Source organism: Megascapheus bottae, chromosome 12 (genome assembly GCF_031878675.1).
Source record: "Megascapheus bottae isolate mThoBot1 chromosome 12, mThoBot2.hap1, whole genome shotgun sequence".
In the NCBI taxonomy this organism is placed as follows: Eukaryota; Metazoa; Chordata; class Mammalia; order Rodentia; family Geomyidae; genus Megascapheus; species Megascapheus bottae.
The window spans coordinates 2,413,635-2,430,127 of record NC_143520.1 but is presented as its reverse complement, the minus strand read 5'-3'; the positions used below and the strand labels follow the sequence as shown (position 1 = coordinate 2,430,127).

The 16,493-nt window shown below is 37.2% G+C and overlaps 1 protein-coding gene across 1 annotated transcript in view; it reads right to left on the bottom strand.

Moving 5' to 3' along the window:
• Positions 1–16,493, bottom strand: part of Frzb (frizzled related protein) — a 30,468-nt gene that overhangs the window by 7,214 nt on the left and 6,761 nt on the right. The window contains exons 2-3 of the mRNA XM_090342513.1: positions 15,260–15,307; positions 5,249–5,314 (exon numbers count right to left, since the gene is read on the bottom strand). Of these exons, the coding sequence (XP_090198639.1) occupies positions 5,249–5,314; positions 15,260–15,307 (114 nt within the window). The remainder of the gene's footprint in view (positions 1–5,248; positions 5,315–15,259; positions 15,308–16,493) is intronic.

Sequence of the window (16,493 nt, the reverse complement as noted above, 5' to 3'; positions counted from 1 at the left end):
CTGAGGCTCAAGTGGTAGAGCTCTAGCCTTGAGAAAGTCAAAGGACAGTGCTCAGGCCCTGAACTCAAGCCCAGGACTGGCAAAAAAATAAAAATAAAAAAATAAAAATAAAAACAGGCTCATGCCTGTAATTCTAGCTACTCCAGGAGGCTGAGATCTGAGGATCACTGTTCAAAGCTAGCCCAGGCACTAAAGAACCTGAGACTCTTATCTCCAATTAATCACTAGAAAATGAGAAGTGGGGCTGTGGCTCAGGGGTAGGGCGGTAGCCTTGAGCTGAAGAGCTCAGGAACATCACCCAGGCCCAGAGATCAAGCCCCATGACTCAAAGAAAGAAAGAAAGAAAGAAAGAAAGAAAGAAAGAAAGAAAGAAAGAAAGAAAGAAAGAAAGAAAGAAAGAAAGAAAGAAAGAAAGAAAGAAAGAAAGAAAGAAAGAAAGAAAAGAAGGAAAGGAAGGAAGGAAGGAAGGAAAGAAAGAAAGAAAGAAAGAAAGAAAGAAAGAAAGAAAGGAAAATAAGAAAAGAAAAGTGTCAATTAGCAAGCAGTCAATAAAATTTGCTCATACACACTGATGGTGCTCGTTCAAGATATATGAATATTGAGGAAAACACAAAGGAACAGAGAAAAACAGCACATTCTTTTTTTTTTTTTTTTTTTGTGGCTTGGCCTGGCTAGCTAGTAGAATCTCTTTCTGTTCCTGTTTGCTCAATTCTGTATTTTAACAAGAGATAAGATTGCCCTCTCTCTGGAATGTCGCTAGAGAGAATTGAATGATGAATTCTTAACCTCAGCTTGCAAGCATATTTTTGTGTCCTGGCTTAAGTGACTGTGTTTCATAGTATCTATGAACCACTTGTGATTAGTGAGCTGTGTAAATGTTCTCCAACTAATGATTTATTTATCCAGTGCGTCTACTATTTTCATTAGAAATTTTTAGCACATGTACCCACTCCAAAATAAATATCACTCTACAAGACCTACTTTATTATTCAAGTAATTTTGTTAAAACTCAAGACTGAATAAATCTGAATGAGGAAGAAGTTTTATATTGCTTACCAATTATTTCTACCCTATATTGTTTCAATATACAAATATATAACATAAAAATATACAAAACAATCAACATACTTCCAAAGTAAAAGCACATGTCCTTTTTAGAGATTTTCCTTCTCTTCAGTCCTAGGGTTACCTTCAAAGATCTGTAAACTTGAACGATGGGCAACTTGGTAATTGTTTGGCTATGAAAAACAACCTCCTTTCTAGTAATTATGATCTATCTCCCATTTTCCTTTATAATATGCATTCAGTACCTTCTCTAAGACTATCCCTTGACCAGTGACTTGTAACCACTACTGTTTTCATCTTTAACAAAAACACCAGCACCAGGCTTCACAGCATCCTAAAGAGTTGTGGAAACTGAAAATTAAGCATCATTAAAAACAAATAAATGGCTAAAGTTCCATGATACAATGTTACATTTTTACTTAAACATTCACATAGCTTTTCAGTCTTAAAAAAATAAATAAATAAATGGTCTCTAATGCCAGGCATCAATGGCTCGTATCTGTAGTCCTAGATTTTCAGGAGGCTGAGATCTGAGGATTGTGGTTCAAAAGCAGCCTGACCAAGCAAGCCCGTGAGATAATCTCCAATTAAACACAGAAAGCCAGAAGTTGAGCTGGGGCTCAAGTGGCAGAGAGGCAGCTTTGAGCAAAATTACTCAGGGATAGCACCTATGCCCTCAGTTCAAGCCCTAGGACCAGCATAAATAAACAACAACAACGAAAAACTAGTGTTTAAAACATTAAGGCCTCCTTTTTCCCTGAAGTACTTCACATCAATCTGGATTCTCAGATAAACAAAATAAACAAGAAGAGGAAGATGAAAAGGAGGAAGAGGAGGTGGCAGATAGATTTAGTTGATGACTAGTAAACAAAAGTAAAATTTGGTTCAATTGAAGAGAAACATTGTTTCAAAGAGCATTAAATAACCATGAATTTTCTACATTATACTGTATATTATACATTATTTTTCAATATATCAAAAATCAGTTCTACACATATGTATGTATGTATGTATGTATGTACGTACGTATGTATGTATGTATGTATGTGGGGGTTATGTGGAGGTGTCCCTTAAATAGAAGGCATATAAATATAATACAACTCTTATTTTAATAATAAAATTCACTATAAAAATTGATTTGATTGCCAAGATTTTCTTATTGAGTTAGTATTAATAATGTTTTGCATAGAGAGTATGCTGACCTTTAACAATCTTATAGATATAGGCTAAGTATCCATAATCCAAAATTTTAACATCCAAAAATCAAATCATTAGGCCAACACCAGAAAATAGAAAATGAACTATGGACAACTAACTTCATGTATCAGGTCATGGTAAATGTGCCTTCAATATACTGTGTACAACTATCTTAAAAGCAATGTATACAAAGTATTATGACAAATAAGTTCCCATTTTCAGGTATCTCATTATGTATTTGCAAAAACTCTAAAATACAAGAAGGAAAATCTGAAACACCTCTGGTCCCAAGCACTTTGGATAAGGGGTTCAACCTATAGCTAGAAAATCATTGTGACACAAAACCTGTAAGAAATAGCCCATACTGAATAGTCCCATATTTAATCAGCTGGAAAGCTCTAGTAATTGCCTTTTCTGAATAGGATAGGGATTATTTGTAACACCAAGGCATCAGTCTTCAATGTTACATTTTGAACAATTAAAGAAGGGACAACTTAGGTTCTATCAGTGTTCTCAGGATAACAATCCATTTCATGGAAGAGTCCAGAAACATAGGCTGCCATGTGGAGTCAGCCTAGCACACTCCCTAACACAGCAGCAGCAGACTTCATTCCCCTGCAGTTAAGCCAGCTATATTTAGATTAGTAGCTCTACAATTAAGACTTATCACAATATCATGATTTTAGGCAAGCTTGATAATAAAGCATTTCCTCAGGTGAATACCAACCATTATTACTGAGCACTACATCCCAACTCTGTGAATGGGAGAAAGCCACTAATGAGGCACCAAATCTCTCAATGCTGCCAAGACTCTTCCTCCCATTGCAGCACGGCCTCTGGGTAGAAAAGGGCTACTCTATTTTGATCTGTGGTTCTAAAATGCCAACCATGCTGCTGGTAAGCTCACAATCAAGCACTGGCTAAGAATTTTTCCAACACATTTACCCAAACTTCCAGAAACAAGAACATACTAAAGCCACTAGCACAACAATGTTCATTGCAGCACTATTTACATAGCAAAGATATGGAAACAACCCAGATGCCCCTCAGTAGATGACTAGATCAACAAGATGTGGTATTTTTACACAATGGAATTATATGCTGCCATCAGAAAGAACGACATCGCCCCATTTGTAAGGAAATGGAAAGACTTGGGAAAAAAAATCATATGAAGTGAAGCAAGCCAGACCCAAAGGAACATAGGTTCAAAGGTTTCCCTCATTTGTAACAGTACACGTGTAGGATTCTCCTAGCAGAGGATTACAATAGCTCAAAAGCTAGGTACATAAGGCCATATAGGATGAGACTAAATGAAAGGATCTAGGATAGGGAGACAAGAGCTTTATCTTGTTTGATAGTTGTTCTTAATGTACTTTGTTATTTCTCTTCTCTTTTTTTTCCCTTTGGTCAATCTCATATTGTTACTGTATCTGACTTTGTTACCTGGTATACTTTATGTATGTTTATTTGTTCATTTGAAATAGAAAAGGGAAGGAGGTAAAACAAGATAATTGTGTGAGAAGTAATGCACCTACTATCTGGTGAATGTAACTGTAACTCCTCTATACATTACCCTGACAATTAAAAAATAAAATAAAATAAAAACAAAAGAATGACACATTTTCATTGGTTCAATCAGAGGCTTGTGCTTTTAAAAGTTGTCTTTTGCCAGGTACTGGGTGTTCAGGTCCTAGCCTATTAGGAGACTGAGATCTAAGAATGGGGTTGGAAGCGAACCTGGACAGAAATGTCTATAAGACTATTATCTCCAATAAACTACCAAAAACATGGAAGCAAAGCTGTGCTAGAGTTTTAGCCTTGAGCAAAAGGGTTCTAGGATAGTGCCCAGCCCCTGAGTTCAAGCCCTAATCACACCCCCCTAAGTTGTCTATGATTTTTAAGTCATTTTCTTAAATTATTCTACTCATCTACATATGTCAGCATACACATTGACAGACTTCTTTTTTAACATTTGAAATAATCTGGCTTTATTTCTATTACCAAACACTTAAACAAATATTATGTTGAGGAAATGGGAGGAATCAACTTTTGAGTAGCTCTTTCAGAAGGAAAAATGTAACAAAGGTAGTTCTACACCAACAGATATTTGGCAACAACAAAACATTGTCAAGGTTCTACATCTACAAAGACTTTTTTTCCATTTAATTATAATTTTGTTGCCTTTAAGTTGTTATACTGAAGAATTATTGTTCAATGTCAGCTTATGAATACAATGAATCTTCTTTTATTATTATTGTCAAAATGATGTACAAAGGGCTGACAGTTATATAACTCAGGTAATGAGGACATATCTTTTTGAACAGTATTACCCCTTCCCATGCCTTTTTTCCATAGTCTCCTCCTGTCCCCCATACCAATAAGTTGTACAGTTCATTTTCAACATAGTGTCTAGTGAGTGCCATTGCTGCATTTGTTCACCCTTTCCCACAATTTCTGTGCTCCCCCCTCACTTTCCCCCAAACAGATAAGCTTACAAACAAGACAAAGGTACAGAAAACAAAAACAGCAACAAAGGGGAAAGCCTTTTATTTTGAGTTCATTTCAATAAATACTTTATATGCACATATGCAAATAGCTATTGAGCCTTTGTGATCCTCTCCTAAGAATATTCTCCTTTGGTCTCACTGACATACATATTTCTTGTTTTGTTTTGTGTGTGTGTGTGTGTGTGTGTGTGTGTGTGTGTGTGTGTGTGTGTGTTCTGGTCGCTCGTGGGGCCTGAGCGCTTCAGTTCAAGGCTAGCACTCTACCATTTGAGCCACAGCATCACTTCCAGTTTTCTGGTGGCTAATTGGAGATAAGAATCTCATGGACTTTAGTACCTGTGCTGGCTTTGAACTGTGATCCTTTGATCTCAGCCTCCTGAGAGGTAGACAGCTAAGATTACAGGTGTGAGCCACTGTGCCCAGCTGACACACATATTTCTTAATGCAGAAATGTGAATCAATCATGAAATTATTCTTACCATAGTTGTAATTGTTCCGGAAATAGGTCTTCTGTGTAGCTCTAATTGGCTTGCATTTGCAGCGTTCTGAAAAAAATAGTTTAGTGATAAGCAATTTTTCAATATTACCTTTCTTTTGTTTACTACTTTTTATTATAAGACTACATATTAATTTGGTGATAAAAGGAACAAACTACATGTCTGGTCTCATTCTCTAAAATGATGTTTACTATTGGTAGAACAGTATAGAATGACTGCCATTACTCACACTGGTATTATGCTTATTTTAGGAAATTTCTATGCTCATATTTTTTTTGCCTTTCCTGGGCCTTGAACTCTGGGCCTGAGCACTGTCCTTGGGCTTTTTCTCAAGGCTAGAGCTCTACCACCAGAGCCACAGCACCATTTCCAGCTTTTTTCTATGTATGTGGTACCGAGGAATCGAACCCGGGTCTTCCTGAATGCTAGGCAAACACTCTGCCTCTAGGGCAAACTCCCAGCTTCCTATGCACATATTTTTAAAGAAACTCTGTATTTTAGAAATAAGTAGTGTAGGTTAATGTATTAAAGAATAGATCATCATATTAAAAAAAAACCCCAGATACTCTGGCAGGATTACATAACTGAGAAATGTGTAGCATAAGTATTGTCAGTTATCAGTAGTGTCAATATAATATGAAAAAACAATATACAATGACCACAAGACATATTTGATTTTATGCAAAGGTTACTCTGAAATAAAACTCCTCAGCCAGGCACAGGACACCTTGTCAACCTACTAGTCAGTAGATTGAGATCTGAGGACTTGGATTTGAAGCCAGCCCCAGCAGAAAAGTCCATAAGTCTCTTAACTCCACTAAGAAGCAAAAGCCTGAAAGTGGACTGGTAGCTCAAGTGGTAGAGTACAGCCTCGCAAAGAAACAGCTGAACAAGAGAGTGAGGCATTGACTCCAAGTCCCTAGTGCTAGAACATAAATATAAATAAAATAAAAACCCCAAGAAAGTTTCATTAGAAATGAAATGGATGCGCAGGGGGCATAGCCTAGTAGAGTGCTTGCCTAGCATGCACAAAGCTCTGGGCTCTATTCCTCAGTACCACATACACAGAAACAGCCAGAAGTTGCTCTGTGGCTCAAGTGGCAGAGCACTTATCTTGAGCAAAAAATGTCCAAGGACAGGGCCCAGGCCCTGAGTTCAAGCCATAGGACGGGCAAAATAATAACAATAATAATAATAATAATAATAATAATAATAATAATGAAATGCATTATCCGTATAATAAATAAATAAATTTTATTATTAATTAAAAATATTGTTCTATCTGGATGCTGGTGGCTCATGCCCACAATCCTAGATTCTCAGAACACTGAGATCTCAGGATCACAGTTGAAGTTAGCCCAGGCAGGAAAGCCTCTGAATTTCTTATCTCCAGTTAATCACCAAAAAGTGCCAAGTGAAGATGGATGTCAAGAGGTGGAGAGCTAGCCTTGACCACACAGGTCAGGAACAGTGACCAGGCCCTGATTTCAAGCCCCAGAACTAGCATGCATACAGAAAATCGCTCTTGGTTTTAGTATAGTTCATAAATCACCATATATTTTGTCTTTCTTCACCAGAAATGATGGCAACCTCTCACTCCAAACCCTAGGATATCCAAGCTTTTCTCAGTGTGAGAGCATTCAAGTAACTTGCACATTACTCTACAAAAACTTATTGGACCTCAGTTGCATTCAAAGCTCCATGACAGGCATGTTATGAACACAAAAATGGCAAATAAGATAATCCAGAAGAGGATGTAAGTATTGAACAAATAATGACACACAAAGCTCACACCATATGTGAGCATGCTATAAGAAATATCCTGTGTGTTTGTGATAAAAATATATAACTTGATAACCCAAACAGAGGGCCTTTTGGTCCTCTGAAGAAAAGTTAATTAAGCCTAATGCCGAAAGATGAGCTATAGTTGTCTAGGTAAGAACTGCATCTTGATGTATGCTTAGATGTGGAGTCAAAAGAGATTATTTTTAAAGTAAAAGAGTAGTCTTCTGTATCCAATAAGCATCAAGCCCCAAATTAGTTATGAAACAACAGGGTTCAATGAAGTTAGCTGGCAAGGAGGAGACAGGAACTTTAACAGAGAGATCAGGATGTTGACAGCCAGGACATAAAACGAAAAAAAAGAGGGGTATGGATGTTGACAAGGTAATAAATTTGTGGAAGGATGAGATAATTTCTTCCCAATTGCTTTAACTTCCTCATTGAAGGATGTAGTGACATCAGCTATCAGGAATGAGAGGGTAAGAAAGGCAGGATGTGGGGGTCAGGAAACAAAGCAGCTATTTTGAGTGTAAAGACCAAGTTTTTAATATATAGTATGGCTAGACAATGCTGACAGTCTAGTTGAATTTTTGCTATTTATTAGCCAAACACAGTTGAATGATTTTTTTCCCCTAGCAACTAGATTTGGAAAATTTCCAGAACATGGCAGAGGAAGAGAAAGCAAGGGAATTGAAGATGTTTTCAAGGAAATGATTAATACTGTAGACAGTGCAGACAAGAAGGGGCCGAACAGAGAGTAAGTGGTAGGTGATGGATAGAGGCACTCTCACTGCAGGAAGGAAAATCAGCAGTCAGGTGCCACAGGAAATCAGGTGGAAGAGGTAGAAGGTAAAGAGTGCTTGAAATTCAGGCTATAAATACAGCGCCATTGCTAGATATCAAAGATCAGAATTTCCCATGATCGTGAGTGGCTGGGATGGAACAGACAAGCATATAAATAGAGGAAAGTCAATGGCTTATATGTTCCATTGTCAGTCATCAGAAAGAACAGAGATGAATGCCATCTTGGAACACCTTTAAATGGAAGAGAGACAATATTCTAACTGGCCTTGTGGATTTAGTTCCACTATTCTTCTAGATGCAAAGAGTTGCGATTTTTTTTTTTTGTCAGTCCTGGGTTTGAGCTCAAGACCTGAGCACTGTCCTTGGACTTTCTCAAGGCTAGAGCTCTACCACTTGAGCCTCAGCACCACTTCCTACTTTTTTCTATGTATGTGGTGCCAGGGAATTGAACCCAGGTCTTCGTGCATGCTAGGCAAGCACTCTACCACCAGCCCAAACTCCCGGCCAAGTTGTGCATTTTTTTCCCTAGATCCTAGGACTAATTCTATCCCTTCATCCCCAAACAAGTCATGGATACTTTATGGAAAGTCTACGTCGAGTCTTGTTCCTAGAACATTAAAAATCAAAACACCAGAATCCTACCATTCTGATCTCAATGAGGAAATGAATATAGAGGAAAGAATAAAGCATGATAACAATGCAATTCTTACACAAACCAAAATTAGAAAATATAAGAACTATACCAAAACCAAGAGCGATTTTCTGTATGCATGCTAGTTCTGGGGCTTGAAATCAGGGCCTGGTCACTGTTCCTGACCTGTGTGGTCAAGGCTAGCTCTCCACCTCTTGACATCCATCTTCACTTGGCACTTTTTGGTGATTAACTGGAGATAAGAAATTCAGAGGCTTTCCTGCCTGTGCTGACTTCAACTGTGATCCTGAGATCTCAGTGTTCTGAGAATCTAGGATTGTGGGCATGAGCCACCAGCATCCAGATAGAACAGTATTATTTTTTTAATTTAAAAACCACATTGATATTATTCTCATACATTATTATGATTGAAAATCATGAAGTGATGCACAGATCTATACATGTGCCTTTATAGTAAGCAAAAGTATCCAACCATAGTAGATGTACTGAATAATTCCTATGTTATATGCTTATATATTATATGATTGTCGGAAAGTAAAACAACACCAATCTGCAACAATAAAAATTAGAACTCTGCTTGCCTAGAGTATATGCAAGGAAATTTTCAAAGATGAAGGAAATATTTTTTATCTTGAGGTAGATGATAGCCACATTAATATAAATATGGACATATATTTTGACATTTATTTGTCAAAATTCAATGTAGCATACACTTGAGAGTTGTGTATTTTATTTAAATAAATTCAGCCTTAATAATGTATCATTAACATAAAAATTGAGATATTTCATTATGTTTAAAATAATATCAATTTCCTAAACATATGCAGATGGCAAAAAGTATCATATTACATTTTATTTGGGATTGAGCAGTTTATGGAAAATGTGATGAAGTTGACTGGTGAACCTGGGTAATATAGTAAGGCTTTAAAAAGCAAATACAACATTTGCTCAACTTAACTGCAAAAGCAAGCCTCAAATATTGCAAAAAAGGACTCAATTCACAGTAATTTGCCATTTATAAAAGGGAATTACTTAAGATTGCGAGGACTAACACTATTAATCAAAAAGGGAAATTCAATTAATTGTTTTTAGAAGTTATGCTTTTGGAAAATCTTGAAAAAAAGGAAAAAGAAAAACTCTCTTTCACAGAATTTCTGGAACTAAGATTCATTTAGAATGTCCAAATAGAAAGACACAGTGCAATATTTACTATTTTCTCTTAGTACATCTGAAGGGTATGTTTACTGATATACTCTTTTAAAAAAGTCAATGAATATCAAAGCCCAAAAGGGTTTCACAGTCTTTTAGATGTCTTGTCTCCTCCGGGCTAATCACTGAGAAAAGAGGTAGAAAAAAGGGAAATACCAATCAATTCTTCATTTCACAACCATGACATGCTGTGTGCCTGGTACCAAAACACGTTCATTACATTCCTGACAAATGGTGTGATGGATGATGAAAACCAGCCATATAGCTTCAGTACTTGGGACCAGGGGAAAATGATGTTGCCACATACTAAATAAGAATGTTGCGAGGTGGAAATTATTTATTAAAAATATTTTACTTACTAGATATGTGATATTCTACAAAACACTTACAAAAGTGAGGGTGAACTGTATGAATTCCAATGGAAGAAATTAGCACAAGAGGGAGGAAGAGACCAAGCCTAGGGCCCACAGTTGGGGCCCAGAAGGAGAGGCACTTCAGCTATGTGGGCAATAGCTGAAGGAGAAAACACTGACGAAAGAGAAGGGATCAGAAGTACCCACTGCTGCAGACTAACGAAAAGCAAGCTTTGTACTTATAAGCTACTGTATGGTTACAAAAATATTATACATTGGACCTGTTCTTTTTCGCAATAAGAGTGAAAGTTGGCCCAAATTAATCCAGCCTCTGTAGTTAGTATTTGTAAAAGGGAGCTCAGAGATCACTACAATCTCAAACAGACCCAGAGAAATAATTTGGTTATGTAATTAATGAGTACCAGAATGTATCAACTCTATCTCTTCTGTGAGGTTTGAATTCAGAGTACTTGCTTTTCTGGTGTTCTACCACTTGGGTTATACTTCCCATCTAACTCTTGCTGGTTGATTGGAGATAGAATCTCCTTTCTTCCAAAGCTGGTTTTGAACAGCTAGTCTCTGGATCTCAGTCTCCTGAGTTGCTCAGAATATAGGTATAAGCCACTAACTAGTTCCAGGCTACTTGTGCCTTTTTAAATATAAATGCTCATAATCTGGTTGCCAGCACAAACCGTGAAACTAGGAGAATTTTTTGAATTATTTTAATAAAAAAATATCTTTTCACTGAACCATCTGAATATTATCCTTAATCTTATGTGCTAATTTGACAAAGTGACTCAGCGAAGTAGAACTAAAATTGCTTATTTTCCATATCCCATGCTGTGCTTGTGGAGGATCTATTCCTTATTATGATGATGATGGGTTTAAATGGTCAGACACACTCACAAACACGAAGTTCTCACTCATTGTCTCCAAAAAGGAAAAGAATAAGGAAATTGGTAAGATTTGAAGCAAAAATAAATAAATAACAATTAGTTAATTGGAGTGTAGAAATTTTCAAATACAAGACCACAAATAGCTTGACTCATTGGAAAGAATTTGCTATGTGGGCTACAGTGTGTGTGTGTGTGTGTGTGTGTGTATGTGTGTGTGTGTGTGTGTGTGTGTGTGTGTGTGTGTGTGTGTGTGCGCGCGCGCGCCTGCCCATGCTGGGGCTTGAACTCAGGACTTAGGCACTATCCTGAGCTTCCTTTGCTCAAAGATAGCATTCTACCACTTGCGACAGAGCTACATTTCCAACTTCTTTTGATAAGATTTTTTGTTTTTGTTTTTGTTTTTGTGGGTCATGGAGCTTGAACTCAGCCTGAGAGCTGTCCCTGAGCTCAAGGCTACCGTCCTATCCTTGAGCCAAGCCCCACTTCCCATTTTCTAGAGGTTAATTAGAGATAAGAGTCTCAGGTCCTTTTGTGCCTGGGCTGGCTTTGAAACTTGATCCTCAGAATTTCACTACCAAACTTTAGACTCTATTAGATCTCAGACTCCTGAGTATCTAGGATTACAGGCCTCAGCCACTGTGCCCTGATTTCTTTTGGTAATTTTATTGGAAATAAGAGTCTTATGGATTTTCCTACCCAGGCTGGTTTTGAATAGTCATCCTCAGATGTCAGATCTCAGATCTCAGCTCTCAGATGTCAGAGCTCAGAGCCTCCTGAGTAGCTTGAAGATTCTAAATGTGTACCACTGGCACCAGCAATGTTATACCTTGTTTCCTGTTTTATCATGATCCACCCTAGATGTTATTTTCCCCCAGAAAACAAAATTTTTTGAGGGTGAACAAATTATATTTTGTTTTTGAAATATGTGAATATACTCATGGTTTCTCACAAAGAGTGCTTTAGTTTTACTTGTTTGTTTCTCTTCCTTACCCCTATTAAACAAGGAAACAGGAAAAAATATTTTTAAAGGAACAGTAAACATTGAACATACAAACATAATCATTCTAGAAAGTCTCCCATGTTGAACTATTTTTGTATATTATCTAGTGTTGTTGATGTCTTCTCTCTTTCACATGTCAAAACTCTCTGTTATTCTAACCATAATTTCTGAGCAAATTGATAGCAATACACTTTCCCAGAAATTTGACTCACCAGTTGTAATTTTAGACTAATGAGCTTTCTGGTTTGCTTTAAACAAACATAATAAAAGGAAGTCTTTCTAAAATAGCCCATGGCTGGACACCAAAGACAGAACAACATTTTCAATTATTTCAATGATAAATGAAACAATTCTAAATCACTTTCATTCATCTATGTTTTTAGTAAGATAAGTAGTTGTTTGGGCTAATTTTAGTGGTAATTGTCTCAGGCCAAATGCTTGTCACCTGATAAGATGTAAGTAATAATGAAAGTTGTTTAAATCTAGTGAAAATAAATATTTCAAATGCATTGATGCCATGCACTAGTAGTGGTTCATGCTTGTAACCTCACTACTCAGTTGGCTGAGATCTGAAGACCACTGCTAGAAAAAAAGTCCATGAGACTCATTTCAAAAGTTTAGGTGTGACTCAAGTGGTAAAATCTCAGTCTTGACTGAAAAAGCTAAGGCATACTGCTCAGGTCCTGAGGTCAAGCCCCAGTGTACACACTCACACTACATAAACACACACACACACACACACACACACACACACATTTACAACTTAATAAATGTTTCTCTTTCACTCAGAAGAAATCTAAAAATATAGGACACATGGACCCCAATCGGAGCTAATATCTAGAGGGAAGTGAAATAGAAATACATTATAACTGAATGTAGTTATAATATAATATATAATATTCTTGTAGAAATAAATACAACCTTTAGTCACAGAATGACAACAGAAGCCAATCCAAAATCACCATGAACACCTCCAATGATAGACTACTATAAAGAAATTACAGTGAAAGTCTATTGTTACAGACAGCAAAATGAAGAGCAAAGGAAGCCATCTGCACAGATAAATACATATTGCATGATTTCATGGATATAAAATCCCAAATCAGGCAAAATTAGTATATTAGATTTCTCCTAGCAGAAATACTTGGGAAGAAGGGTGGAGTTAGTGATTTGGCAGCTTTTGAAGGGCTAGTGATACCTTAGGATGTGTGGTATTTACAAGAGAGTGTTTATGAAAGTGCCTCAATAGTACACCTTTTCTGCACTTTACTAAAAAGGTTTACTTTATGGTGAGATGGAGTAATTAGACTCCATCCTATTTGTCCCACTGTAGTTTGAAAGCCTAAGCAGAATGCATAAAGTCTCTTCTTCTTAAGAATGCACAATGGTAAATAGTAGCAGGCCCAGCAACCTGATATGGCGCAGCAATTTTCCTTCTCTGCTGTCTACCAGTCTAGTTTGCACATAGCCTGTGACCTAGGATGGGACACTGTATAGAGAATACTCTAGGAGAAGCCCTCCAGTGCTAAATGAACAAGTGGGGAGAACCTTTACCACACTCTTGTCTTTTGTAAGCCACCCCTCAAGCAAGAGTTGGGTGGAAAGATAGCAATAAGGGAAAACACTGCATCAAAGGAATGGAAAACCATGATGGAAGAGAACTTTCCTTCCTGATTTGAGGACCTGTGGTGTCAGGAATGAACCTCATTGCCTATCTCTGCTCACTTCTTGCTCGCAGATGCAGGAGCACAAGAAATGTATCGTACAATAGGATAAATAAGGCCCAAGCTTCCTTGCCAAAAGACTAAAGTCAAAGGACTGACAAAAATGGAAAAAAAAAAAAACAACCCATAATGGAAGATCTGGTAACGCTGTTGACAAACTACAGGACCCCCTCTTGAGTGTGTGTAAATCTGACATGAGATAGTGTATCTGAGACCTTAAACAATGAACTATGGAGTAGGTCTCACACTTATCACTGTGTGGGACACATATGGAAGTGGTGTGAAAGGCACTGACAAAACTCTGGGAAACTGAACTGCATTGAAATCACCAACCACAGAAGACTAGCATTTACACTACAGTTTAATCAGAAGAACTGAATAGACATTTGACCAGAAGGATATAAGAGGATGGCAAAATAAGCCTTGAAAAAGTAGTCAATATTATTGATGATTAGGAATATGCAAAGAAAAGCACCATGAACTTTCATTACATCCCTATTAAATGACCAACAATTTTTTTAAAAATGGCAATACCAATTGACAGTAAAGATAGAAAGCAGCTAGAATTTTTATGGAAAGCTAGTGCAAAATTAAACAGCTATTTGGAAAATGGTTTTGCATTTTTTTAATAAAGTTAAACACACACTGAGCTATCCTAATCCTAGAAATTTACTCCAGAGAAATAAAATTTCATATTCATGTAAAAACTTGTACACACATATTTAAAGAGCTTCTATTCATGATTGCTCAAATTAGAAACAACCTAAAAATTTTTAAGCAGAGGAGTGATAAGCAAATGGCAATACATCCAAGTAATAAAATAATCATCAACTAAAGGAATGGATCATCCATGCATATAGATTAATAACTCTCAAAGGCATAATATTGCGTGACAAAGTCAATCTCAAAAGGTTAAATATTGTCATTCCATTTATCTGACAATCCCCAAAAGATATTAGCACAGTGAAAAAGAGCATATCAGTGCTGGCCAGAGCTTAAGGAAAAGGAAAATGCAATTGTAAAGGTAAACAGCATGAAGTAATTTTTTGAAGTTGTAATAGAATTGTTCTGAATCCTATCTGTAATTACATGAATCCATATATACATTAAAATTTCTGTCATTGTATTATATGCTAATATTTAAAAATAAAATTAGTATACAATGGAAAAAAGTTTCTATTTGTGTGTGCACAAGTAAACACATATACACACATATACAGTTTCTTGATACTGGGGCTGAACCTCAGGCCCACAGTCTTGCTTCACTTCTTCACTCAAAGCTGGCACTCTAGCACTTGAGCCATACCTCTCCTTCTAGCTTTTTGGTCATTAATTGAAGATAAGAGTTTAGCAGACTTTCCTGCCTAGATTGGCTTTGAGCCTTGGTCCCCGGATTCTGGCTTCCTAAGTAGCTAGGATTACAAGAGTGAAGCACCAGTACCCAGCTGGAAAGGAACTTTCACTTTTGCTTTTTAAGGGTTATGGCACAAATTTCCATACGTATTGAGTATCAACATCACATCAAAGGCTAATTAGACCCCAAATGAAAAAAGGAAGATAGCACTATACTCACCACTGTTTACCCCTCTACAGTTTCCATTATTGGAATCCATGGGAAAGTCTGAAACAGAATAAAGAAAGCATAACAATATATTTATTATTTCAAGAATTTCCACATAAAACCTAATTAAATGATAAATTTGATTTTGATAAGAATCACGTCTCAAGGAAGTATATTTTTGTGTTGTGAGGTTGGCACTTGTATTCGTGGTCAAATGGGGATGAGATCTATTCTTTAGTATGACCGAACTATTGAAGTTGCATCAGCTGAACATAAAAATTTCAGGAATTAGGGCTGAGAGTTTGGCTTAGTAGTAGAGTGCTTGCCTAGCATGCATGAAGCCCTGGGTTTAATTCCTCAGTACCACATACACAGAAAAAGCTGGAAATGGTGCTATGGCTCAAGTGGCAGGGTAAAAGTGTCCAAGGACAGTGCCCAGGCCTTGAGTTCAAGTTCCAGGACTGGCAAAAAAAATTCAGGAATTAGCTGGGAGCTTATGGCTCATGCCAGTAATTTTAGCTACACAGAAGGCCAAGATCTGATCAGTTTGACCACTGTTCAGGCAAGTCCATGATACTCTTACAACCAGAAGAAAGACCAGAAGTGTAGCTCAAGTGGTAGAACACCAGCCTCTGCGCTCAAGCCCCAGTTCTGGCACTAAAAACTAAAAGGAAGGAAGGAGGGAAGGAAGGAAGGAGGGAGGGAAGGAAGGAAGGAAGGAGGGAAGGAAGGAAGGAAGGAAGGAGGGAGGGAGGGAGGGAGGGAGGGAGGGAGGGAAGGAAGGAAGGAAGGAAGGAAGGAAGGAAGGAAGGAAGGAAGGAAGGAAGGAAAGAAGGAAGGAAAGAAGGAAGGAGGGAAGGAAGGAAGGAAGGAAGGAAGGAAGGAAGGAAGGAAGGAAGGAAGGGAGAGAGGGAGGGAGGGAGAGAGGGAGGGAGGGAGGGAGAGAGGGAGGAAGAAAATCCATGTACAAGGAAAGATTGCTATTTGGAAAATAAACAAAGCAAATGCATAGATAATTACACAATCAACAGTAATTCTAAAACATTTTGTTTAATCTGTGCATAAAGTATTAAGTTTTGCTCTCTTTTCTTCTCTTTAAGTAGTTATACAAAGGAGTTTCCATTTAACCAAGTTAATGACTTTTATTCTATTCATTCATGATAAATGTCTCCAAGTTTTCATGTAATGTGCCAATAGTTTTCCTCTTCCTGAATAATAATGTGATAAAATACATATGGTTTATATA